This window comes from Pseudoliparis swirei, chromosome 2, assembly GCF_029220125.1.
Source record: "Pseudoliparis swirei isolate HS2019 ecotype Mariana Trench chromosome 2, NWPU_hadal_v1, whole genome shotgun sequence".
In the NCBI taxonomy this organism is placed as follows: Eukaryota; Metazoa; Chordata; class Actinopteri; order Perciformes; family Liparidae; genus Pseudoliparis; species Pseudoliparis swirei.
The window spans coordinates 20,049,290-20,076,574 of NC_079389.1; the positions used below are offsets into that span (position 1 = coordinate 20,049,290).

Genomic DNA, 27,285 nt, shown 5'->3' on the forward strand with positions numbered 1-27,285 from the left:
GATATTCCCGTAGGGCTGAGTCACATGATCTCGTGTCATCGGGGTTGTTCGGGACTCTCGGTGAAAACGCCCCGGTTGTTGCGACTCCTGTTAATTAAGTCCATCTTACGTGTAAAACGGGGTTATTTTCATGTTCCATTTATTTGTGTTCGCGCTCCTTTCCGGGCGACTTTCAAAATGAGAATTGCGCCTCATTGCTATTCGAAATCGGGAAACAAAATCAATCTGTATTTTCTCAGCTGGACATCATAAACACGGGCCCCTCGCCGCAGGACCGTGTTATTTAAGAGGTTATCGGCAGGCTTTCCGTTTGAATAATAAGCCCTCCGCCGGCGCACGGCAGAAATCGACAGTAACTTGTGAAACGCCGCGCTTCAACGTGTCCACATTTTCGCTTTAGTTGAGTTCAACTTTATTGAAGAAAAAGCTGGCCGGCATGGTGGGAACCCGGGACGCCCGCGAGCCTCACAGGAATCGGCTACCAGCTTTTGAGACTCGCCGTTATGCAAGAGTTCAGTATCACAAACGATCCTCGCAAAAACGTCCCAGTGGCACGCTTTGTTTTTTAGTTTCATTGATCACCGTTAGACATCCGGCACTTTGTAAAAACAGGAATCTTCCTTCCGTCGATTCCCTTTTTGGTTTCTTTTTCGACGAGTCGGCGAGGGAAGGGATCCCCTCCCGCTCCCTCCGATGTTCGCTGCGACCGTCGGACACGTTGGCAGCACAGAAAGGAGTGAAGGAAACTTGACACGGTTCCAGGGAGCCTGCTGCTCCCACGTCACTCACCCGGGGCGGCTGAGGCGACACTGGGCTGCGCTCACTTCCACAATATTGTTGTGGAGGTGCGTGTGTGAGGAAGGCCGACAGACGGGGACAGCCAGTACCGAGTGTTTGTGCACACAATCACCTTCTCCACCTCTCTCTCTCTCTCTGTGTGTCTGTCCTCCAACTGATTCAACAGGCTTCTGTAGCGCCTGTGCCCCTCATGGTTCAAATCCCAGCAACTATTCCCTCTGTTTAAAAAAAGAGGGCTGGGGAGAGGAGGAGGAGCGAGAGTCAGAGCAGCGAGAGTGAATGAGTGTTTTGAGTTTGTTTGGAGAAGAGGGACCGGGATGAGGCAAGAGCCGGCGCTCTGACGTCAATGGACTGTTCCCTGGGCGATATGCCAGCCGTGTGTGTGTGTGTGTGTGTGTGTGTGTGTGTGAGAGAATCCACTCCGATCATGACCTACGCACCAAGGTTGAGGTCTTTGACGACAGGGACAGCTGCCACAATAAGAGTTCTCTATCCCCCCCCCTACAGTGCTTCCCTCTCTTTCGCCCTCGTATACTCTTCTCGGTTTTCTCCTCTCGTGCAGGCACAGTTGAGTTCACTGTGTGTGTGTGTGTGTGTGTGTGTGTGTGTGTGTGTGTGTGTGTGTGTGTGTGTGTGTGTGTGTGTGTGTGTGTGTGTGTGTGTGTGTGTGTGTGTGTGTGTGTGTGTGTGTGTGTGTGTGTGTGTGTGTGTGTGTGTGTGTGTGTGTGTGTGTGTGTGTGTGTGTGTGTGTGTGTGTGTCAATTAATAGTAAGAGTTCAGAGTACAGGTCCGGGTTATCTCTGTGTGCCTGGCTAATGTTAGCGTTTGTTTGGGTAACCTTAAGGTCTTTTCCGTTTTGTTGTTTAGTACCCGAGCCGAGCGGCGCGCTATTTTTAATGAGACGCCGCTGTCCCCGGTGTTCTCTCGGGCGCGATGGCAAGTCTTCCCTTCCCCTCGTTTTGTCCTGGTGGCGTCTCATTAAACATTAAACGACGAGACAACATCTAAACAAGGATTCGTTTAATTGAGTTCAGCCAAACGATCCACGTTTCAAATAAACGGAGCTCTGTTGGACATTTAAAAGCTAATCTTTGTTTAGTTAATCCAAGTTTCGTAGTTATTTTATAATAGTGTTGGAGTTTAATCAATGTGGAGATGGCTTGTTTTCCCCAATTCAAATAAATGAATAAATTAGTCAAGATCTTTTTCTTCTCCTCCTTTTGAGAAAAATCTGTAGGCCAAAATAAGGAGTGTGTGTATATATATATATATGTATATATATATATATATATGTGCATATGTGTGTATCTATAAGAATCTATACACATATCTAGACAGTAAGAAAACGGGCTGGTCTATCTTCTTCTTCCTTGCTTGCCTCTTGAGAGAATGTCAGCAGCAGCATCATGAACTCACCTGGGTCGAGTCCGTCCCTGAACTTCTTAAGTCCATAACAAAAATATGTCGTCCCTCTAGATCATGTCCAAGCCCGGCGATCAGGTCTCGGCCACGGGCCCCAGCGCCTCGGGGCCGGCCAGGCAGCACCAGAGTCACCCGGAGGAGACGGAGGAGGAGCTCAGGGAGCACCAGGGGCTCCCCCTGTCATGCTCGCCGTCGTCCGCCCAGGAGACGGGGATCCTGGGCGGGCTGGTCATCAAGCAGGAGCCCCCCGACCCCCAGGAGCAGCAGGAGGAGAGAGAGACGAGACAAGTGGAGCAGGAGTTTCTGTTCCGACAGGTACGGAAGAGGAGGGGAAGACGAAGCCGGGAAGAGGATGACATGAGGAGGAGGAGGAGGAGGAGAGTGAGATGAAGAATATGTCAGGGAAATTGTTGAATTAGAGTCAGTTAAAAGTGGATTCTTCTTTTCACACTTTCCAGAGTCAAAATAGAAAGAGGAAAGATGAAACTGATTCCAATATTTGTGTTCAAATCCCTTCTCGGTAACATAATAATAATAATAATAACTAGAACGGGCACTCGGTAGAGCGCATACCTTCGCATATCAGGGACTGGAGGTGTAAAATAGCAAAAGCTATAACCTAGTGCAATGCATCTTTTCTCTTCGGAGACTAATGTTTTTTTGTACGTTGTCCCTGAAATAAACTTCTAAAATAAATAAATCACAAGATTGGGCATTGAATTATGAACATTTTGGCATTAGTTGCATGCCAATTGGATACAAATTGACCGTGCTATGGTAAAAAGAAGATTTGGACCTTTTCATGACCTTGACCTTTGACCCGATCGATCCCAAAATCTAATCAAATGGTCCCCGGATAATAACCAATCATCCCACCAAATTTCATGCGATTCGGTTTAATACTTTTTTAGTTATGCGAGTAACACGCATACAAATAAATAAATAAATACACGGCGATCAAAACATAACCTTCCGCATTTTCAATGCGAAGGTAAAAATAATAATGATAATCAGAATAATAATAATAATAAATAAATACATAAATAAATAATTAATTAATAAATAATAATAATAATAATGACTTATTTTGTCACAGGTTGCCTAAATGTTGTGTTTCTTTTTAAAGATGAATGTTCTTACACTTGTGACAGATGGAGGTATTAATTAACTGAAACGTGATACTCTACATTCAATCCTCTTGACTGTCTGTCCACATTCTTAATTTGAGTGCAACGCAGGTTGTACTCACACTCACATACACATTGTTCTCCACACAGAAACCCTCAATCAATGTTGCATTCCTCTTGCACAGAGATGTGTTCCATATCTGCGTGTTACACGCACGCAGACATACCGACGCAGACGTACCCAGTCAGGACACCGTGTCCTCGTCTGTCTGGCCCATCCCTGCTGTCCCGTCAGCCAAATTCAATCAGGCGCTCCCCGCACTGTCGCCATGGCGCCCAATGTAAGCAGACACGCCCATCCGAATTGAACAACGGCGTTGCTAAGTGTCAGACCTGTTACCCTGGCGCACGCGACGGTGAAGTCATCGATAAGTGCGCGTGTCTCACTTTGCCGTGTTCCGAGGGCAGTTTGACGGCTCATCATCGGTCTCACATGAACAGTATCTTTAGACCTCGATGTTAACAGCCATATGTCATATTTGCCAGATTGCATTGATGCCATGTTTGAGAGGTTTGCCATGCGATGCACTGTACAGAAGAGAAAACCCCTGTATGTCTCCGTGTGTAACGCAAGTTCAACTCTTGTGCCTGCAGCATGTATTGTCTAGCACAGCCGCTTGGTATTTGCAAGAATCTAGTGCCACCTTCTGGAAGGAGGAAGACATTGCAGTCCCGCAGGCAAACGGTACATGTCACTCTGTGTGTGAGCAGCAGGCTCTGCTGTTAGAGCAGCAGCGGATCCACCAGCTGAGGAACTACCAAGCCTCCATGGAAGCAGCCGGGTTGTTGGTCAGCTTCGCTGGACACCGGCCCCTCTCCAGGGCTCAGTCGTCCCCGGCCAACGCCTCCTTCCCCATGGGAGTTCAGGAGCCGGCCGTCAAGCCCCGATTCACAACAGGTCTGTGGAGAAAAATACTAATGATTCAATTCAATTCAGTTTATTTGTATAGCCCAATTTCACAAATTACAAATTTGTCTCGGAGTGCTTTACAATCTGTACACATAGACATCCCTGACCTTTGACCTCACATCAGATCAGGAAAAACTCCCAAATAACCCTTCAGGGGGGAAAAAAGGGAAGAAACCTTCAGGAGAGAACAGAGGAGGATCCCTCTCCAGGATTCAATTCAATTCAATTCAGTTTATTTAATTACAAATTTGTCTCGGAGTGCTACAATCTGTAAACTCCCAAATAACCCTTCAGGGGAAAAAGGAAGAAAGGATGGACAGATGCAATAGATGAATACATTCAATGAATATGACAGAGTGTATGAATAGTTCATAGTAGGCATATTCCACGATGGAGACCTCCACGATCCATCAGGCAGATGGCGGTGGGGAGGAGGAGTGAGTCTCAACAGGACAGTTCCATCAGGCAGATAGGATCTATGCCTCTCATAGGTCCGATGACCCCATGAGACGAAAAAAAAGGACTTCCGGGGAGAAAGCAGAGTTAGTAACGTGTGATTGAGAGATGAAAATTCATCCTTAAGGAGAGAAAAAAGAGGAGATAGATGGACAGAACAATAGATGTCATGTGACCAGAAGGACAGATTTAGAGTTAAAATACATTCAATGATATGGGTCTTAACGCGCACACACACACACACACACTGCAGCATGTATTTGCGTTGCCGTGCGTCGCTCTCTCGCACAGAGGTCCGTCGCGAAGAGGAGCGGCAAATAGCAATCTGGCAGCACACTCTAATCCCGCTGATTGCAGGTTAGAGGAAAACTGTTTGTACGCCGAAGGCGGTCGCTAGGTATTCCGAACAAGTGTAATTTGCTCCTCGGTCACTTCATCTCTCGGCGTGACCTTTTTTGTTTCTGGGGAAAACAGGTGCAACGTGTAATCGCATCATGGGACTTCAGCAGTGTGATTATAGGGATCTTGTTGCAACAACTTGTTGTAAAAGATGTAGAAATAAATGTGTGTGTGTGTGTGTGTTGCTCCAGGTCTGGTGTATGACTCTTTGATGCAGAAGCACCAGTGCATGTGCGGAAACACCACCAGCCATCCAGAGCACGCTGGCCGCATCCAGAGTATCTGGTCCCGACTCCAGGAGACGGGCCTGAGGGCTCACTGCGAGGTAATGCCACAGTCACACTTGACCTCAACAGATGTCACTTTTAAAGAGCAGGGCATCGACCCGCCCCGTATGAAAAGAGTCCTGCGATAACGGACTGTAATGTTGTGATTCGGTGCTTTAGAAATTGACGTTATGAAACTTCGAATTGCATGGTTCAATATTTAGAAAACAAAAAACTTTAATTGTCCTGTTCTGCAGTCACATTGAGTCGAGTATAACAAGATATATTTTGTCCTTTGCCACATTAAACATGCGTGTGCCTGGTTCCACTGCCTGAAAATGTCAGTGTTTTTAAATTTATTTTCCTCTCTTCCTCTTGTGATCTTTAAAAAAATAAAGGGCTTTAGAGCAGGTGTGTAAAACTCATGTTCATCGTGGGCCACATCAGCATCCTCTTAAAGGGCCGGAAACACTTTATAAACTCCTCGACCATATTGTTAAATAACTCTCTTTGCATTTGATTATTGTTTATTTGAGTGGAGAACTATTGTACATCAGAAAATGTCTCCAATATTACAACATAAATCCATTTAATTTGAAACCTTCAAAATAGAAGCACAGGAATTTTTTCTTCAATTTCTTTAAGAAAAGGTGACCACGTGTCTTTCAAGCTGTCAGGGGACACATATAATGATGCGGCGGGCTGGATTTGGCCCGCGGGCCTTGTGTTTGACACCTGTGCTTTAGAGGATAAAAGTATAAAACATGCCAGTATTCAACTCTGAAGTGCAGCTAGCTTTAATGGCCAGTAGGGGGTGGTGTTTAGCTATTTTCTCCTGAAACGTGTCTTCACCAATAGAAACTAAACATCTTGAGCTTATGGCTTTAAAATGAACCACTTACACATGCGGACACCATCTTCTTACATGCCGTACCTCTTATCGAGCGTGGGACGCGAACTTCAAACATTAACTCCATCTCTGCCGTCTTCTCTGGCGACGGTGGAAGTTTTGATTGTCGCTTAAAACCAAATCCCGAATGCTTCTCTCTTCGTCTCGTCTCTTTGCACCGCGTGTCTTCCTCCATCCCGCTCCGTGCCCAGTGTATCCGCGGCAGGAAGGCCTCGCTGGAGGAGTTGCAGACGGTCCACTCCGAAGCCCACGTCCTGCTCTACGGAACCAACCCGCTGCGGCAGAAACTGGACTGTAAGACACAGAAGGACGCATCTCATACACTCAAACCCATGAACACACTCCCTGTGCATTTGGCCTGATCTAGCGGCAACAGCATCGATGTCACGGCAGTCCGACTTGAGAGACGTAGTATCGCTCCAGTGTTTTCACTTGACACGCACAGCCTACATGCGTGGGCCATCTGAGCAGACGGTCTCAGACCAGGTCCTTCTCTTAAATGTCATGAGTCTGCAGCGTCTGTGAAAGGGATCTGCTGTAATGCTCAAACCGCGTCATACCAAAAGGGCCGATCTAATAAAGTCCTGGAGGTGTTACGATAAGGTGAGGAACTGTGGAGGCTTGTTAACTGGACTGGAAGTCGCACAGGCTGCTTTGTCACTTTTGTCTGGCCTTAGTGCAAGTGTAGCCAAGGGTGTGTGTGTGTGTGGGGGGGGTGGGGGGTCTGTGTGGGCATCCTAGCGTTCTTTCCAGTGGAGACATGAATTCCTCTGATTATTAATGCTCACACAGGAGAATTAGCAGATAATCCTGCGTGAGGTTCAGGTTGGCACACATACACACGAAGGAAAAGGGAGCAACTAGTCGGCGAAAGGAAATCTCTGGGTCGGGTCGAGTGCTTGGATATTTTACAAATTAGCAGGTGGCTGACTCGGACTCGGACCCCGCTCGAATGCCAACTAATTAAATAAAGTAATTTTGTCATTTCGAGGAAATTCTAGAACGAGTTTTGTTTATTTTCTGACTTGACGGAGTCAAAGGTTCACTCATTTCCATTTCCTGTGGCAGAACGGATCTCTTTCTGGCCTCAAATGTTGACAGGGAGAGGGGGTAATGATCAGGGCGATGAGATACCCCCCCCCCCCCCTTCACCTTGCCCAATTAAAGCACGCCCTTGTATACTCTCGCTGTTCGATTAGGTCGAAAGGTCAAATGCTCAGTTTCTCGGGGTCAAGCGCACGTTTACGCCGGCGAGTCCAGAAAGTTTCCTCTTCAACGGTCACTCTGTCCTTTCTCCGTTTCCATGTTCCGGTTTCTAATTCCAAATGTCTGTCTCTCCGCCTCAGGTTCAGTGAGCCCCATGTTTGTGAGGTTACCGTGCGGAGGCATCGGGGTAAGTCACTTACATTCCTTCAATCGAGTCATCCCTCAAGTATCCACTCGGTAATGAAGTATTGCTAATTTGTGGGCCTGGGAAATGTCGAGTGTTAGTCACGCTTATTCAGTGGAAAATGGTTGCAATAGACGATGACGTGTTTTTACTCACGCTGTAATAATGTAATCGATGCCCAACCTGCGGTGCTGCATCCGAGTCTGTAAGGAAACAAACAAGCACAGCTCAGCATCATCAAACAGCAGAATAACAACTGTTCCCCTTCGCCCACTCGCTCTGCCCCCTGCCCCCTGCCGAAATAATGGTCCCATTTGTTCTTTTTCCGCCACACACACAAACCACACACACACACATACAAATACACACACAAGCGCCCCTCAAGGACCAGAGGCAACAATAGCTGTTGCTTGCCTTTTCCGCAGTGTTTGTAATTATTACCAGATGTGTGTGTGTGTGTGTCTTGGTATGGTTCGGGGGGGCGTATGCTTTTGTTCGTGTGTGTAGCAGTGTGTTTGTGTGCGTAGGCAATGATTTAGATGGCTGCTCAGAGTTAGATATATATGGATATGTCCAAGTAGTCCCGCACCTATGTGTGTATGAAAGTATGTGTGTATGGATGTATGTGTGTATGTGTGTATGGATGTATGTGTGTATGTGTATGTATGTATGTGTGTATGGGAGTATGTATGTGTATGGAAGTATGTGTGTGTGTATGTATGTATGTGTATATATATGTATGTGTGTATAGTATATATGTATGTATATGTATAAGTATGTGTGTATATATATATGTATATGTGTATATATATATATGTGTGTATGTATGGAGTATGTGTGTGTATATATGTATGTGTATATATATATATATGTATGGAGTATGTGTATATATATAGTATATATATATGTGTATATATACATATATACATATATATATGTATATATATGTGTTTATATATATGTATATATATATATACATATATATGTATAGTGTATATATATATATATATGTATATATAAAGTATATGTATGGATATGTGTATATATATATGTATGTATATATGTATATGTATGTATATGTATATATATGTATATATATGTGTATGTATGTATGTGTGTATGGATGTATGTGTGTATGGATGTATGGAAGTATGTGTGTGTGTGTATGTGTGTATGGGAGTATGTGTGTATGGGAGTATGTGTGTATGTATGTGTGTATGGATGTATGTGTGTATGGATGTATGGGAGTATGTGTGTGTGTATGGAAGAATGTGTGTATGGGAGTATGTGTGTATGTATGTATGTGTGTATGGATGTATGGGAGTATGTGTGTATGTGTGCGTGGGAGTATGTGTGTATGTATGTGTGTATGTGTGTATGGAAGTATGTGTGTATGTTGCTTTTGACTCCTTCCCAATGTTGAGGATGTTGAGGCCAATCCACCCACAGATACATTTGCCTTTGTTCGTAATAATTCTGCATCTCCACATCTTTTGCATGTCCATATCTCTCTCACTCTTTGCCCCCTCATTATTTCTTCCCTCGGGGGTTACTGCCGCTGTGGTGGGAACAAGAAGAGCCCGGCTCCGAGCTACTTTGCTCTTTACAATGGCAAATGGGGCTAAATTATTGTCTTCCTGTCGTGCACACACATACAGGACACACACACACATTTACAGAGGAAGGGGGCTGGAATTAGGCTGTCAGCCTGTGGGGAACTATCATTCAGTCATAGCAGCTCACTCCCGCTCTTTTCTACCTCCGACACACACACACACACACTAACACATTCACACAAACGCCCACCTTCCCTTTCACTTTTCCCTGTCTCACTTGCTCTCCCGGCTCGAGGCGAAAAACAAACATCAACACGGCAAATAATAAACCACCCAGTCTCCACATGCTGCATCTGTTTGTGCTCATTAACCTGACGTGTATATAACATTCAGCTTCCCATTCTCTCACTCTGGGCTCTTCAGTCGCTCAACTCAACCACCGACTGTCTCTTCCGCTTTTCCTTTCTTTTCATCGATGGCAAACGCACCACAGTTTTTATTCTCTGGTCTTTCTTGGCGCGGCTTTAAAAAAAAGAGCCTTTTTCCTCCCTGTGTGGATGTTATTACGGGGTTATTCCCGTCACTGAAGACGAGAGCAAAGTAAAGTGGGCCTGATGCCCCCGAAAAATGCTTACAGCGCTAACTGGTTGACCAGTAAAATCGGTAGAGGTGACCTTACCAGTCGGCCAGCTGACTGACCGAAAGGCCGCCGGCGCTGGACCGAGTCTGAAAGAACGGGCGACTGGCGGCTTTGTCATGACTTGTCACGGTTGTCGCAGCGAGAGAGGACCCAAATGCTGACATAACTGCAAAAAACAATGTTTAATTTCAAACTACTAACGGGACGACAAAAACGCGGACCAAACGGTACGAAGCCACGCTGGGAATGAGACGAACAGGGTTTACATACACAGGCAGGCGGAGGTGATTGGACAACGGGGAACGAGACACAGGTGAACACAATGAGGGCGGAGCCAGCAATCACACAGAAGGAAACAATCAGGAACAGGGCAGACAATCACAGGGAGACAGACGACACAAGGACTTCAAAACAAGACACAAAACGAGACACAAACTCCAGATCATGACAGGCTTAAAGTTAACGTGTTCAAAGTAGGACGAGCCCCGGATTTACACCGGAAAGCCTCGTCCGGGGCTCTGGCATCGGCCGCTTCGCACATGTGTGTGCAGTTCAAACACGTCGACACACAGACCTTCCTCTCCTACTTCTTGTCTGCCAGCTTCTTCCCTCTGTGTTTATCACATGCTCCATCTGCCTGCCATGCCCGATGGGAGGGTGTGTACATTATCCTGTGCACCGCCCTGCTCACAATCAATCCTATAGGTGTGTGTGTGTGTGCGTGTGCGTGTGCGTGTGCGTGTGTGTGTGTGTGTGTGTGTGTGTGTGCGCGTGTGCGTGTGCGCCCCTATGTCTGACCTTACGCAAACACAGGAATATTCATGAAATGTGAAAATAATTGCCGGCTCACATTTTCTTGGCTCGCCTTCATTGCCAGTTTATTTGAACCCGAACTTCAAATGTTCCGTCGTATTTAAAATGTTTAATCCAGGAATTCTGAATTCTGAAGTTCTGAAGACGATTTTATTTATTGATTTTACTTCCCAATTGATTCGTCAATTAATTGGAAAATGTTCTCGTTTCCAAACCAGCGTACCCTTTAGCCTTAGAACATATGACATGACAATAAATGCCAGAATGAGTCATGCGTACTTTGTGTTTTTAGCTTTCGTGTATAGATAAATGTTTTTAAAACACAGATCTGCTCCCAAGAGTGAGCTGTAATAAATATTCAGAGCGTATGATGAAGCTCTTAAATGTGTCACTGCTTCACAGAATCTCCGTTTGGTTTCGGTCCATGTCCGTGAAAACCTTCCAGCTGTCCCTAAACCGCCCCTTTCAAAGCCTGACTTTGACGTGAAATGACATAATCTAAATGTCCTCGCAGTTTAACGGCCGCTGTCACGCTGAAGTACTGTAAACCGCAGCATGTGAAGTCCCGAAATGAAAGGAAAACGGCGTGAAGTTGCATGTTTTCTTTTGTGCCAACTTTACAAATGTGACATAAATAACCGATGCCTGCATGTGCGCCTGTGTGTCCGCAGGTGGACAACGACACCATTTGGAACGAGGTCCACTCATCCAGTGCGGCGCGTCTGGCCGTCGGCTCAGTGGTGGAGCTGGTCTTCAAAGTAGCCTCGGGGGAACTGAAGGTCAGTTTGGGTACTTGGGCCCGGCTGTTTGCTAAGCTTGATTTTTTTGGGGGGGATAAAGGGATTTAACCCTCCTGTTACCTTAGGGTCAATTTGACCCCATTCAATGTTTAACGTCGGTGTTCTTTGGGGTCAATTTGACCCCAGGCTGTTTTTCACTGTGTCAAACATATAAGAAATATCAACTTTTTACCTTCGCATTGAAAATGCGGAAGGTAATGTTTTGATCGCCGTGTATTTATTTATTTATTTATTTATTTGTATGCGTGTTATTCGCATAACAAAAAAACATTTAAACCGAATCGCATGAAATTTGGTGGGATGATTGGTTATTATCCGGGGACCATTTGATTAGATTTTGGGATCAATCGGGTCAAAGGTCACGGTCATGGAAAGGTCAAACTCTTCTTTTTACCATAGCTCGGTCAATTTGTATCCAATTGGCATGCAACTCTATCCGCACTGTAGACACTTTATGCCATTTGTTGCACTATCGAGTTAATATACACTGAATATTTGCACTAGTTTAGCAACCCCAGAAATATATACTTATATCTCTGCATAACCTGTATATCATGTATTTATTATGATACTTCTGTTGCACTTCTGGTTAGATGCCAAACTGCATTTCGTTGCTCTGTACTTGTACATGTGTAATGACAATAAAGTTGAATCTAATCTAATCTAATCTAATCTAAACTAATGCCAAAATGTTCATAATTCAATGCCCAATCTTGTGATAGCGAAGTGCCCGTTCTAGTTTATATATTTAAAGGTCTATTTAGGTAGTCAACAAACAAACATAAAGTACCTCACACTTAAACTTGGAAAACAATATTAATTCTAATAATTTTCTGGAGGTTTTAATTGCTGGGGTCAAATTGACCCTGAGGGTAAAATATGTCAGTAAATATAAAGGTAACAGGAGGGTTAAACATTGAATGGGGTCAAATTGACCCTAAGGCAACAGGAGGGTTAAGAACCGCCACAATAAGATGGAGCCGATGAATCCACGGCTAGCGCTGGGAGGGGCGACTCTCTGACGGCCGACTCTATGACGACAGCCACCTAGCGCTGGACGACCCATTCACGCCTCCAAACACCTCATGCCAGAACCCCCCCCCCACACACACACACCACCACCACCACCCCAAAGTCTCGTTAGCACCCCCCAGACAGACATGCCCGCCCCCGCCCAGCTTTGCCCACCAGCCAGCCTTCCTGTGTCTGTGGCGATGGCTGCTCACTGTTTGAACCCAGCAGGGAGGCCCGGCTCACGGGCACCGCAGGTGCCAGCAGTCCCCCACTAACGGGCCTGTTTTATTGGCGCTGCGCCACAGCCACCTGCAGAGCAGCCGTCGCACTTCGCGCTAGCTTAGCACCAGCACGCCGCAGACTAACGGCGTTCCTCTGAGCGGCAGTAGCGCGCCATGTTTTTTTACTGTATGTGCTTGCGTTAAGTACTTTTCTACTCCTGGGCATGGTTACTGTGAATAAATAAGGGTCCAGAATGTCTGGAACTTTGTGCGATTGGTAATATCGAAGCTTCAGCGGTAAATCAAGAACACCAAATTAAACCCAAACGGTCTCACTCCAGACTCGTCAAATGCCGACGGTCGGTCGGTGGCCCCCGGGCGTTTTTTTTTCACCACGCTCTTTTCCTGAGCCTCACTAAGTGTTTGTTTTTTTGCCGAGACCTAACCCTGTGAAGACAGAAGTTCCTTTTTGAAAAGACACCATTTACATAACACGTGGTCGTCGTCCCTGCCGCGTTCCGCTGGAGGGGAAGCTCGAGCGGCGGCGCCGAGCTTCGGCGTTAGACGTGCTGTGAGCGAGAATGTGTTGGAATAATATCGGGTTAAAGTTCACGTGTATTGACTTGCCCTCAGCTTAACCTGATCTTAACACACACGCATGCACATGTGCAGTGCTGCCGCGAGTCATGTTGGTGCCCTAAGCATAACTCCTTCATGATGCCAATTCAAAGTACACGAGTACAGACTTGTGTTCTTTTGGAATCTGGTCTTGGGAGTCCAGACTCCGGAGGACGGGAGAAAGGGAGGACGGTCTTTCTGCGATTGGAACAGCAGCTGACTTGATGACGTCACCACATCAGTTGTTCTCGCTCCGGGGTTTACTCTAATTATTCACTGTAAATTATTTTTTACAGTCAAATAAACAAAACATCCTAAAATGACATTCCGTGACTCAACAACAGTAGTATTTATAAAAAGTCAACTGTCGGTAGTTTATTTTCTCCTCCGCTACTGTTTCCGGTTGCTGGTGAAATGCATTCTGGGATATCGGCTAGCCAGAGTACGCACAAGTCTCCTCTGATGCATCCTCCGGGAAGTGGGAGGATCAAGTCACATCCGGGCGTTTTGACCGTGCTTTGCGAGAAGCGGACTTTGAATGTGAACATGTACTCTGAGACTGATGACGTTTCACGAGTCCACGAGGACACAAGTAGAGGAAAGTACGCATATTGAGAAACGCCGTAACTCTCCACCGCCTGCACACTCTATTCCTCCACCCATGTCTATTTTAATCCATTATTATAATGTGTTCTTCGTAGGGACACAATCCACCGTCCTCTTTTCTCTCATACGACCACAGACACGTTGAAACGAGTGTCTTCCAAACCAGCTGAGGCGGTCGTCTCTACAGTAAACACCCGGCTGGCTGCTAATCCACAGCAGCTGACTCAACATCATTAGTCGGGCTCGCCTCGCTCTGCATCAGCCCGAACATCGATCTAATGTCCCCACATAGCGGTGGCAGCCCCCCAAAAACAGTTGCTTAGAGTCCCGCAGGTCCCTGCCTTCACAAAGCTTCCCTCGACCGACCCGATGTCAGCATCCGTTCCACTTTATTACGACTGCCTGTGAGAAAAGGCTTTTAAATCATGAACATTGAGAGCATTTAAAACAAAAATGGTTTAAAGGATTCGTTTTGGTTTTGCTGGACACGCTTTGTCGACGGGAGGTCATAAGACTTAATAAATGTAGCTTTCATGTATGTATTTGTGATGTTGTTTTCCGACTTCTCGGAGAGAAAGTAAATGATTAGAGTGAGCGGGTTTAGGGTCAGACAAAATCAACTTCTGTGGGCCGTGATTAGATGTCTTTGTGTATATGAATTGTGTCTCTCTCTCTCTCTCTCTCTCCCCCCCCCAACAGAATGGTTTTGCTGTAGTCCGACCACCTGGACACCACGCTGAGGAGAGCACGCCGATGTAAGTAAATACACTACCGTTCAAAATTTTGGGGTCACTTAGAAATGTCTTTATTTTTCAAAGAAAAGCACTGTTTTTTCAATAAAGATAACATTAATCAAAAATACACACTATACATTGTTAATGTGGTAAATGACTATTCTAGGTGGAAACGTCTGGTTTCTAATGAAATATCTCCATAGGTGTATAGAGGCCCATTTCCATCAACTATCACTCCAGTGTTCTAATGGTACATTGTGTTTGCTAATCGCCTTAGAAGACTAATGTCTGATTAGAAAACCCTTGTGCAATTATGTTAGCACAGCTGAAAACAGTTATGCTGGTGATATAAGCTATACAACTGGCCTTCCTTTGAGCTTGAAGTTTGAAGAACAAAATTAATACTTCAAATATTAATCATTACTTCTAACCTTGTCAATGTCTTGACTATATTTTCTATTCAATTTTCACTTCATTTGATAAATAAAAGTGTGAGTTTGCATGGAATACACGGAATTGTCTGGATGACCCCAAACTTTTGAACGGTAGTGTACATCCGAGAGAAAGATCAGCTACAGCTTGTTTCATAGCATTTTTAGCAACAGTTTATTTAATTTATTTTCTCTCTCCTGCCTCACTTCTCTCGAGGAGCTCTGTTCATCCCGTCTCATCACAGCTTCTACTTGTGTGCTGTGTTGTTCTCAAAGTGAAATATAGTTCGTCACAGTTGTTCATGTGTTATAATGTCAGAAGGTTAATAGCGCCGTCCTCTCGCCGTCCACTTTCAGGGGATTCTGTTACTTCAACTCGGTCGCCATAGCAGCCAAGCTGCTGCAGCAGAGACTCAACGTCAGTAAAGTCCTCATCGTGGACTGGGTGAGTTAAAAAACATCGACTGAGGGAATGGACACCACTGTGCAGGGTTCGTACGGTCATGGAAAATCTGGAAAAGTCATGGAATTTCGAAATGGTCATTTCCAGGCCTGGAAAAGTCATGGAAAAAAACTTAAATCATAAATGTTTTGGAAAAGTCATGGAAATTTGTTGTAATCACATGTTCATTTACGCCGAGTTTGAAATAATTAATATGTTTTTTAAAGAAAAACGCTCAAAACATAAGCCGGCGTACGCTCTCAATACGCTCAATGTTCTAAATTGTTCATGTTTTTACCGAGATTTCAGTTTGGTCATGGAAATTTGGTTTAAAGTCCTGGAAAAGTCCTGGAAATCCATCGCTCAAAATGTGTAAGAACCCTGCACTAGTGTTTCAAATAGTTGTTGACATAAACCACATTGAAACGGTTCAAAAGCGACAACTGAATTGGGAATATACGGCGCAACAGCCACAAACTTGTTACGCTTATCATACGTTATTATACATTTCAGGTCAGACGCTGTCCCTTTAAAAAATAAAATAAAAGAGCCGAAGCATTTCCTCTGACGAGGTGGGATGAAGCCTCGCTGGTCAAGGCCATTCCCAAAAGCCTTTGAAGGGCCTTTTTCATTTCCTGTCCGTCTGTCACAGGGCGACCTTTAGTGCTGCGAGCAAACTCAATGTCACTGCAGCCAACGGCGACATTTTTAGGATCAGCGTATTAAAAGCCTTCTCAGGATGTAGACAACGAGGTCGTTCAGTTGATGCCATCTTGCCGGCGAAAAGTAAATATCTTTTTCAAGTTGAGGGTTTTTATTGGGTCCTGCCGACCATCCCTTTTGGACATCGCAGCAGATGGCGACCGCCTCTGTTATGTTTCTATTTTTTAATGACACATCTTCCCAAATTCACTCCACGCCACACAGTTATTTTGCCCTAACCAGTCTCTCCCCCCCCCCCCCTTGATCTTTCCAGGATGTTCACCATGGCAACGGCACCCAGCAGGCCTTCTACGCAGACCCCAGCATTCTGTACCTGTCGCTGCATCGCTACGACGACGGGAACTTCTTCCCGGGCAGCGGAGCACCCGACGAGGTGAGGGAGGGACGCCGGTCTCCGTCTCTTTGCCGCCGGCCCGCCGCTCCTGCGGCACAAAGTAACCCCCGCGGTGTTTTCTGTGTGCGTCGGCGTAGGTGGGCAGCGGAGCGGGCGAGGGCTTCAACGTGAACATGGCCTTCACCGGAGGACTGGAACCTCCCATGAGCGACGCCGAGTACCTGGCCGCATTTAGGTAAGACACTGATGTCAACTGCGACTTCTTTAGGGACACGATGCGCCCGAGGGGCTGATTCTGTGGCGCCATCTGCCCTGGAAGTGACTTTGGGAGGCTCTGCAGCAAGTAGTTTGACAAATTGTTTGTTTGTTGGAGTATTTTATTCAGTCAATCAAATACAATACAATATTATTCTATATAATATACAAAAGAGAAAGACTGAAAAGGTATAGGTAGAAGCAAGAAATGCTTATAAATTCCTATCCTAAATTAAAATCAAATAAATCAGAAAATGTATATAAAATAAAGAAAAGAACAAAGAAAATAAAAAATAAACTATATTTATATATATATACATACACATATATATATATACATACACATACATACATACACACGCACATACATACAAACATACTTCCACATACATCTTCCATATAAATATGTTTTTAATCACATTTATAACTCTCAAGAATTGTTTTTATAAATAATTCCCTTGAAAACCAAAAAGGAGTTCACCATTCTTACGTCCTTTTCAACATTATTCCATAATTGGACTCCTACAACAGAAATACATCTTCTTTTAATCCCTTTTTTAGCCTTTTGTACCGTAAACAAATGATCTATTAAGGGCTGTTGAGTGGGTAGGGAGCTCCTCCGAATGCCTGGACTGATTTCTATTAAGTCCACTTTCTTGAGCTATTTATAACCTTGCACACACACACACACACACACACCACGACCGTGGACTCTCCACCGACACAGACTCTTTGAAGATGAGCCTGTGTTTGCGACCCCGGGCCAAACGCATCGAACCAACAGGCCACTGTCTCCTCACAGCTTTCGGCACGCAAGCCCCCCGGAAGCACACCTCGGCCCCGTTAATGCGGCCCAGACCGCTGTGTGCGCTCACTCTCCCGCTCCTCACTTTTTATTGTCTCTTCTCCCTTCATCCTCCTCATTCTACCCATGTGTGCCGAATGCACCGATGACAACCCCCCCGAATAAACGTATATCATTCTCCCGATATTATTTATCGTCCATTGCTGAAGCCAGGGAAGCCAGGGCAGTATGCTTCACGCAGGAGTTGGCAGACTATTTCCTCCATCTATATTGACTCACACAGCAATATACAATATACACACATAGATGTGTACGAATAAAAGTGAAGATGTTCCTTTTACATTTGAAGGAGGCTTAATGTCTACTCCAGCACTAAAATAGAGTTTACACATAAACGTGTGACATGTATTACTGTTCTCCCAGGCTGAGTCGTACTCCTCGTGGTATAAAGACTGTATATTGTGCTTATTTGAGTCATTCAGTGAATATTTAAGTTGACCTGTACAGGGTTCATACGGTCATGGAAAACCTGGAAAAGTCATGGAATTTTAAAATGGTCATTTCCAGGCCTGGAAAAGTCATGGAAAAAAACTTAAATCATAAAAGTTTTGGAAAAGTCATGGAAATGTTGGTAATATTCACATGTTCATTTACGCCGAGTTTGAAATAATTAATATAAACAGATGGATTTTCACATAAAGAATAAACATTTATATAAGTGTTTAAAGGAATAGACATGAATAGAAATGTTTATTCTTTTAATCAAACTATTGTCTCATTCATTTGTTTTATTTAAGGTAAACTGTATGCTTTGGAATTCTCACCTTTTGAATAGAAAATTCTCTAAATTGTTCATGTTTATACCGAGATTTCGGTTTGGTCGTGGAAATTTGCTTTAAAGTCCTGGAAAAGTCCTGGAAATCCATTGGTCAAAATGTGTAAGAACCCTGCCTGTAACGCACTGCGCTTCGGTTTCACCAGCCCACCCTCCACACATGAGTCTGTAACCACTTACAGCGGAGAACAGTAGTTACGTTTAATGCGTATTTGTCAGGGTGTCGTATGCATCCATAAGTACACGTCGGCACACTTGCACTGCGGTTATGTTTTTCCGTTTATGTAAATGTAGGTCATTTGAAATGAAAAGTTATGGAAAAGATCCAAAGTGAAAGAGAACATATGTTGTGGGTGTGTTGTCCCCTCAAGGCCCCGGCGCGATTACTCCCCCGGGGCCGCCGCAGCTTTGGACAATTCATCGGCCCCACAGGACAGCGGCAAACTCGCAGCTCGTAGATCTGCCGCACACACAAAGAAGCGTGGTTACAGATACGGGACGGTGGTGGGCACATGCTGCGCACGCGCTCAGACATGCAGACGGGCCCCGGTTTAAACTTCCACGAAGATGCACGAGCAAAGCACCAAAACACAGACGCCAATGTTCACGCGGGCAGCTTTCACATCAATGTGCGGACGCATTTACAACCACATGCACGCATGGACATCTGATACACACACCCTCTCTTTCTCTCTCTTCCAATCTCTGCGTGTATCTGTGTGTTGTGGTCCTCCCCTCCCTCCCTCTCGGATGCGTGCCTTGCAGCCGGCACCTTCCCATTCCTCCGATGGCCTGTGCCACGTTGCATTTGCCGGGGATCAATTCTGAGTCTCCAGAAAAAGCACAGAGAAAAAAAGATAAGAAAATTGGCCCTAATGAAAACCAGAAGCACCATCTCTCTCTCTCTCTCTCTCTCTCCGTCCCCCACTCCTCCTCCTCCCTCTTCTACCATGAACTTGAGAAAGACGAGAGAGGAGGAGAATTAAACTTAATTCAAACCAGCTTCCCGCAGCACCAGATGACAGGGCTTTGAAGTGTAAGTGTGCGTGTGTGAGTTTTTCGCTCTCTTATTCTCCCCCTCCCGCTCTCCTCTGCTTTCTTTTCTTTTTTTATGAACAGAGGAGGAAAGCCTTGAAACTCTGCAGTTTAACCCTTTGTTTACTGGTATGATGAATGGTACTCCCTCGAAAGGACAGAGTCTATATTTTGTTCACCTGGCCCTCTCCTGCAGGGGTGAGGTTGAACCTATCCAATAATAACTGCTAAAATCCCTGTGAATTAGCTGCTAATGGTTAATTATCTTTTGTTATATGTTATATTTATTTATGTTATATTTTGTATGTGTTGGAATTAAAAACATCCTCTCACATAAACTTGACCACAGATGTGTTGACACTCTTTTTATTGGAGTGATGCTATATGCGTTTGGCAGAAATGGAATTGTGTTTTAGAACATTAGATGAGTAGTTTATTATATTATATATTAACTAAACAAACTTGAATCGATACTTGATCCTGAAGTTTGTTTAGAAGTCTAGTCCACAGCTTGTGGTCCGCCACCAGTACCACACTTCAGCCCGTTGCCCTCAATGTTAGAATCCTGGAGTACTTTGGACCAGAGAAATAATCAGAATGTGGAAAAAGGATAAATTAGGTAGTGGAGGAATTACACAAAGAGTAGTCTCTGGAGAGGAAGTGTTCCTTGGCTCAAAGTATGTATATTACTATGCCTTAAAACCTCCCGCTGGATTAACCTGTTGCATTTGCAATCATGGTGCATGACGAATGCCAAAAAAACGAAACAAACTAAACAAAAGTTTACCTCCCAAGAAATTCCTCTCGCAGTAAGATCTGGATGTGGGAGAGCTGGCAGCGGTTTAGATCGCAACCTGTTCACTCAGGATGCCCACGCAGCTTACAGCTCAGTCGTAAACTCTCCACTCCCTTAATTAACAGAAGAGGCTTTTTCATCTCCACATACATGGCCTCTGATTCACACATAATTAGTCTCGCCTAAAACCACTGGTTTCCCTTTATTCCAGTCTGCTAATTGATTCCTGTGGTTTTTTTTATTCCCTTACATGTCAGGATATCATTCCAGAGTGGTGGCGGGTGGAACTTATGACAAAAACAGTTTTCATCGTGACCAAAACGGTCTCTTGTCTGCGTTCAAGGTCGGAGGAGGGGCGCGGGGGAGCCCTCGGCGCTTCAAGTATCCTTGGCGGTCAAGGTTTCCCGCCGCTCCGCGTGTCGGCATGCGCGCCTGTGGCCGCCTCCTTTTAATGTGGAGGCTTTTATGGCCCAAATGTTAATGGGCCCGAGCTCTGTGTGCGTATGCAAGTCGGTAAGGAGGCGGACGGACGCACATGCAACGTGTGCGATGCAAAACCCGGAGCTGAAAAATAGTTACTTCCCTGAGCAGCGTGGGCGCTCATTTCACATAACGGTCAACTGGAACAACAGATGTGCGTTACCCCTTTTCGATCCATCTGCACCTGCTGTAATGCCAACAGAAAAAATGTCATTCTCTGTTTTTGTCAGGTCTTTGTGACGGGGTGAGGCTCAGGCGCGGAGAGACAGGCTGGACGCAATATAAATAATAAATAAAAACACTCTTTAATGAGGCAAAACAGTTTACATAAAAACAAGGTCCAAAAGGGGCAGGCAGGCAGGCAGGGTCGAAGCAGGCAGGATCAGATACGACAGACGGGACGACGGGAAAAGGACACGGAACTAGAGACGACAATCCGACAGCAGACAAGGGAAAGACTGACTCAATATATAGGGGGGAAACACAGGTGTACGACATCAGACAGTAACGAGACGAGAGTGGCTAAGGGCAGGTGCAGGGAATTAAACAATTAAGACAGAAGACACAGAGGAGACATAGGAGACACGGAACACAGGAGAAAGAGAACCGGGTGTTACAGTTTTCTCATGTCCTCACTCCTCACTGACAGGTTGAGGCCTTATCCTCTTTAATTATCTTGCTCTCTATATCTGTAATTCACTCCCTCTAACTTTTTACTCGGTCCTATTCCTTCAGCTTCTTTACGTGACGTTTTCCTCTGAAATATTGCCAGATGCACGCAAACGCACAGTGACGCACGCACTCGGCGTATCCTTTCTGTCCGCGACTACCGATAAGCTTCGAATGCTACCTCTCGCCTCTCCCTCGGACAGCTGTGTGTACGTACGGGTGTTGTGTTGTGGTGGGCGGTGTGGTGTGAGCAGTTTCGGGTTATAATTTGGTGGTGAATAGGAGCGGGAAAAACCGGTGGCCTCCGGGGTTCAAGGCGCTCTGCTCCCCCACAGCCAGCAGACCAGCGCTCTGTTCCTGAGGTCAGCAAAGTACAGAGGACCTAGGACGGAGCCCTGTGGTACTCCGTCACCCGTAGACCTCACCAAAACACTGCTCGCCTGAATATACCAGACCGCCAGAAGAGTCCTGTGCACTCTGAGCAAATCTAAGAGAACCACTTGTTTTGCCATCTGGGGAGTATATAACTATTTATGACCCTTTACACAAGCGGGAGGCATAACAAATAAACAACGGGAACATTTTAAAAACTCACCTGGGAATGTGTTGCGTCACAACTGTCCTTACCGGCAGCGATGCAAAATTGCAACAGTTGCGATATAATAAGAGAATCAAATAGATGTTTACTCGGGATTTACCCAAGTAAATAGTTGTGTAGCCTAAACTACGGTCAGCCAATGAGTTGCCTGTTTAGTCAAATATGTGAAAGTAGTAATGACGAAAACCACAGTTATAAAAAAATATCATAATTCGCTCCAAAAACAACTTCCGTTTAGAGCGGTTTAACTGACAATATTTTGACATGTATTAATGTAATTTGTATATAACCAAATTGTAAATTGGATACCTTTCTTGAAAAAAAGTTGTTTTCATCCTCTTCAAAATAAAATGAAGCTGGTGAATTAAAATGAGGCTATATGATCTAATATATTCCCTCTGTGAAAAAAACACCCGCATTTCTTTCTGATGGGGTCACCACGCAAACCAACTAGATTTTCCGGCCACAACTTGCAGTGAATCATTACACTGTTGATTGGATTTATGTGCATGACGCCTTGCTCCCTACCAGCTGTGCAAGAGGAAGGTTGTTCTCAAACAGTCCTCTTTGACCACACCCATTCAGCGTTAGAATTACCCCGGGTAATTAAAACGTAAACATTCTACGCACACATGCAATTACATCTGCCCTTCCGTTTACCCGTTTTACTTAAGGATGTTCGAGTGCATTGCTGCCTCCAAATGTCCAAACTTCTTTCCACTTCAAGAGGTGTAGGTGTTACGTCCCGTGACTGAGACGGCCCTCTTTCAGGAAGAGGGTGGAGCTATCTCTCTCAGGTCTGGTACCCCTGGAGCAACGCCACCTGAGTGGGATCAGCTAATCAGTGGGCGGGACATATGTACACCCAGACTAAGTGTCTCTCTCTCTCTCTCTCTCTCTCTCTCTCTCTCTCTCTCTCTCTCTCTCTCTCTCTCTCTCTCTCTCTCTCTCTCTCTTTTGTGGTCAGACAGGGAGCTTAGTATTGTTTTTCCTTTCTTCTATGGTAGGTCAGTGGTATCTTTTGATTTCTAGTTAGCATCGTGGTTTTGGTTGTTGTGTTGGCCTTGGAGACCCTGACGCCTTTTTACCTTCGCATTGAAAATGCGGAAGGTTATGTTTTGATCGCCGTGTATTTATTTATTTATTTGTATGCGTGTTACTCGCGTAACTAAAAAAGTATTAAACCGAATCGCATGAAATTTGGTGGGATGATTGGTTATTATCCGGGGACCATTTGATTAGATTTTGGGATCGATCAGGTCAAAGGTCAAGGTCATGAAAAGGTAAAAATCTTCTTTTTACCATAGCACGGTCAATTTGTATCCAATTGGCATGCAACTAATGCCAACATGTTCATAATTCAATGCCCAATCTTGTGATATGCGAAGGTATGCGCTCTACCGAGTGCCCATTCTAGTTTCTTTTGCTTCTGTGTTATTCTGCCCTTCGTTAAACCTTAACTGTCTGAAATAAATCTTCCTTATTTTGATCAAGTATTTAACTTTATTATTTGCCTCCTTTGTTTCCCCCTTAGCTGTATCCCTTTTTTGTATGTTGCGGCCTGTGCATCCCTAGTTTACGAAGAGGCCGTAACAGTAGGCCATAATTTCCTCGCTCACGTACATACTGTACATGCAAACTCATTAGGTGGATGTTTGCTTTGAAAACCATTAAAAAAAAACCTTAAAGATACAGCACCAGAGACATGTTGCAAACCCATCATCATCACAAAGACAGTAAACGCACTAAAGGCGCCACGTGCATAATGTGAATGGTCCTCATAAATTACAGTAGTCCTCCTCGAGCCACCACATGCATTTCGCTTGCCTGCAGCGATCATTCTTCTGACATCACCATTTCCTGATTATTTGGCTGAAGAGAGGAATGTTGTAAAATATGTTTTATGGGATGCGTAGCTTTATGTGAAATATGGTTGAAATAGGGGGCCCTCAGTGCTTGTACTTCTTGAATCTCTCTGTTTACTTTCACACTTGGTTGTAGCTCTCATTCAGTATGTCATTCAGCCCATTAAATCGATGTTGCAGCTGCACGGATCTCCGTTGATGAAATGCAGCATTACTTTTTGATCGGCTCCGCTACAGAAAGATGTGACTCATTTCTTTAGACGTGCCGCATCGGACATCCTACTGGGGCAAGCTGGATCTTTTTCTGGCCTACTAAATAGTGAATCTCTGCTTTCTGACCTTCCTGTTGGAGGGCGGCCAGCGAAAAAAAAGTATACCCAAATAATAATAATAATAATAATGCATTTCATTTTTATCGCACTCTTCCTTCAAAGAATGTCAGAGTGCCACACATATAGTGAAAACAAATAAAACCGATTAAAACATAGTTAAAGCAACCCATAAAAAAAATAAAAATAAGAATGTAATAGCTGACAATAAATTAACTCAAGGTAAAAATGCTTCCTGAATAAAAAGGTTTTTAGGCCAGTCTTAAAAGAGTTCAGTGTCTGAGTTGCCCTCAGGTGGTCAGGGAGACCGTTCCACAAGCGTGGCGCTGCCGAGCAAAAGGCCCGGTCGCCCATGGTGCGGAGCTCGGTGTTGGGGACCCGAAGGAGCGAGCGGCCTGTGGATCTGAGGGTGCGGGTGAAGGTTAGGGGAGTGATAAGTTCTTGTAGGTAGGGGGGTGCATGTCCGTTGATGCACTTATATGTGAGTACCAGGACCTTGTAGTTAATCTGGAATGAAATGCATATGTGCATTGGTTTTCAAACAAAATGTTCTATATACAGTAAAGCCACACGTATTGGATGGAGATTGGAGGCTTCTCTTGTACAGCCGCCACCGTAAATACATCATTTTGTTTTTTGTTGTTTTTTTCTTAGGACGGTGGTCATGCCTATTGCCAACGAGTTCGCCCCAGACGTGGTTCTGGTATCTTCGGGCTTTGATGCGGTCGACGGACATGCTCCACCCCTGGGAGGATACAAGCTGACAGCCAAGTGTAAGTGCTGCCCACAGTTACCCTGTCAGTCATTCTCTTTTGTGTCTAACCCGGAGATACAGAATGATCTGAAGAACTTTCAGAGGACACGTACACGTGTGAACGCATTCTCACTCCCACGTCTCTGCAATGCAGCACAATGTAGAAGGAGAGGCACACACACACACACACACACACGCCTCTGTGTTTATTTTGTGCCTCCGACTTTCGTATTCCGAACGAGACCTTGGCGTGCCAGCAGAGAGATTTTCTAAAAGCATCCCGCAGATCTCAAATAAGACCCGGGGTCTCGGTTGTTAAGTGGGTGATATGGGTGGTTAGAGAGGATTGCAGGAAGAGGGGGTTAGGGGGAGAATTTAGGGGAGAAGAAAGTATGGCTGAATGCATATATTAAAACTGCCCTCATCCTGAGAGCAAAAGATCAAAGACTGACGAGCCTAAACGCAAAGCCACACTTATTAAAATTAAACCTGGCTCATATTATGGCTTGTTTTTTGGCCCCCAGTAAATCCACGGTGCGCTCCCCCCCCCCCCCTTCCTCGCTCTGATGCAGTCACCTCCTTTTTGTCATCCTCGCTTAAACCCCCTTCTTCTCTATTATTCTTTCTTTGATCAATATCCAAAAGGGAAGTTAGAGCTTGAACAGCACTGCCCCCCCTGTCTCACACTTCTTCTCCCTCTCCTCTTCTTTTGCTGTCATTTCCTCCGTGTCCAGGCTTTGGCTACCTGACCAGGCAGCTGATGGCTCTGGCAGGCGGCCGGTTGGTGCTTGCCCTGGAGGGAGGTCACGACCTCACGGCCATATGTGATGCCTCCGAAGCCTGCGTCTCTGCTCTGCTTGGCAATGAGGTAAGACGAATGGCGGGTGTGAGATTAAAAAGGGAGTGAGGTTTACGATGGGAGTTATGCATACACATCACAAATATAACCTTTAGAAATGATGAATATGGCATATCACTGTCATGTTTGATTTTTCCCTCCGACTATAAATTCACATTCATACCAGCAAGTGTAAAGCACTCCGAGACAAATTTGTAACTTGTGAAATTGGGCTATACAAATAAACTGAATTGAAATTGAATTGAATATGGAAAGCTAGGTGACCATGTGGATTTAGAGATCTGTTCTCATGAATGCATTAAGGAGCTTGATTTTAAGTTTGATGTTTCGTTGCATGATCATGTGGGGCGGATGAAGAGCATCCGGTTTATTGGTGTTGCCAGCGGGACATTTGCAGTTCCACTCATGTTGCTGGTCATTTTTATTCCCAGCTACATTTCCAGAAGCAAATTGTTTTGTCTTGAGTTTCAAAGAAAATACTTTTCTTTGCCGGTGTCTGAAATACATTGTTGCTGCTGCCCCCGTCCACTTCGGCACGTTCCCTTGCTCCCGTGGCCAGTCCCTTGTCCGTTTCTCCACACTGGAGGTGTGCCGACCGCCACGCCGATGATGGATAAGTGCCTCACAACAAAACACACTTTCCCTTTAAACTGAGACAAAGTCCAACTCTTGGCTTTAATATTCACATCCTTCGCAACATCGAGATCTCGTGTCCCCTGACACGGTGACCTAACCGGATTGCAAAATCTAATTTTGTCCTGAACAAACACAGGTGCGGCGTGACGATCCGATGGCGCCGCAACATACTGTAGATGTATAGAGTTAAAAATATCGTCCGAGCTTGCATCTGGAGGAGCCTCTGACATCAGCACTCTTTCATCTGGGCCAAACCCATCTTCTCTCCGTCTTACGCTCTCCCTACCACTCAGAGAGGAAGTCAACGCCACACACGCACACACGCACACACACACACACACGTCAGAGGGAGAGGATTTCCAGGCAGAAGACTAATTGTGGGAGTGGGTAGGTTGGGCCGAGGAACTGAACAAACATCGTCCCTCTGTGATTCATGGCGCACAACAGAATAGCAACTCCTCACAGCCGCCCACTCTTCTCGTCCAGCTAATGGAGAGGCGGGAGTGCTTTTTTGGACAGGCTGCTCCGTCTCGTCACCGCCAACAACCCCCCTGAGATTACGCGTCCAAGACATCTTCGTGCCTTTATTTTGAAAACACTACTGATCTGTCGTACAGACCGGAGATTGTAGAGCTCTAGGGGAAGAAAGGAAGGTGCCTGTTTTGTTTGCGCGCATACTTCTGCACAATTGGAGCGCAA

The 27,285-nt window shown here is 45.2% G+C and overlaps 1 protein-coding gene across 3 annotated transcripts in view; it reads left to right on the forward strand.

Annotated features, from left to right (window-relative positions):
* The window catches only part of hdac4 (histone deacetylase 4), a 125,467-nt gene that overhangs the window by 82,540 nt on the left and 15,642 nt on the right, over nucleotides 1–27,285 (forward strand). For 2 of the 3 annotated variants that reach the window (XM_056425196.1, XM_056425205.1), the window contains 12 exons: nucleotides 2,275–2,535; nucleotides 4,002–4,305; nucleotides 5,364–5,497; nucleotides 6,540–6,642; nucleotides 7,695–7,741; nucleotides 11,419–11,526; nucleotides 14,706–14,761; nucleotides 15,529–15,616; nucleotides 16,590–16,709; nucleotides 16,808–16,905; nucleotides 24,992–25,110; nucleotides 25,826–25,959. In XM_056425196.1, coding sequence (XP_056281171.1) covers nucleotides 2,275–2,535; nucleotides 4,002–4,305; nucleotides 5,364–5,497; nucleotides 6,540–6,642; nucleotides 7,695–7,741; nucleotides 11,419–11,526; nucleotides 14,706–14,761; nucleotides 15,529–15,616; nucleotides 16,590–16,709; nucleotides 16,808–16,905; nucleotides 24,992–25,110; nucleotides 25,826–25,959 — 1,572 coding nt within the window. The remainder of the gene's footprint in view (nucleotides 1–2,274; nucleotides 2,536–4,001; nucleotides 4,306–5,363; nucleotides 5,498–6,539; nucleotides 6,643–7,694; nucleotides 7,742–11,418; nucleotides 11,527–14,705; nucleotides 14,762–15,528; nucleotides 15,617–16,589; nucleotides 16,710–16,807; nucleotides 16,906–24,991; nucleotides 25,111–25,825; nucleotides 25,960–27,285) is intronic. The other variant, XM_056425213.1, reaches the window with a different exon arrangement.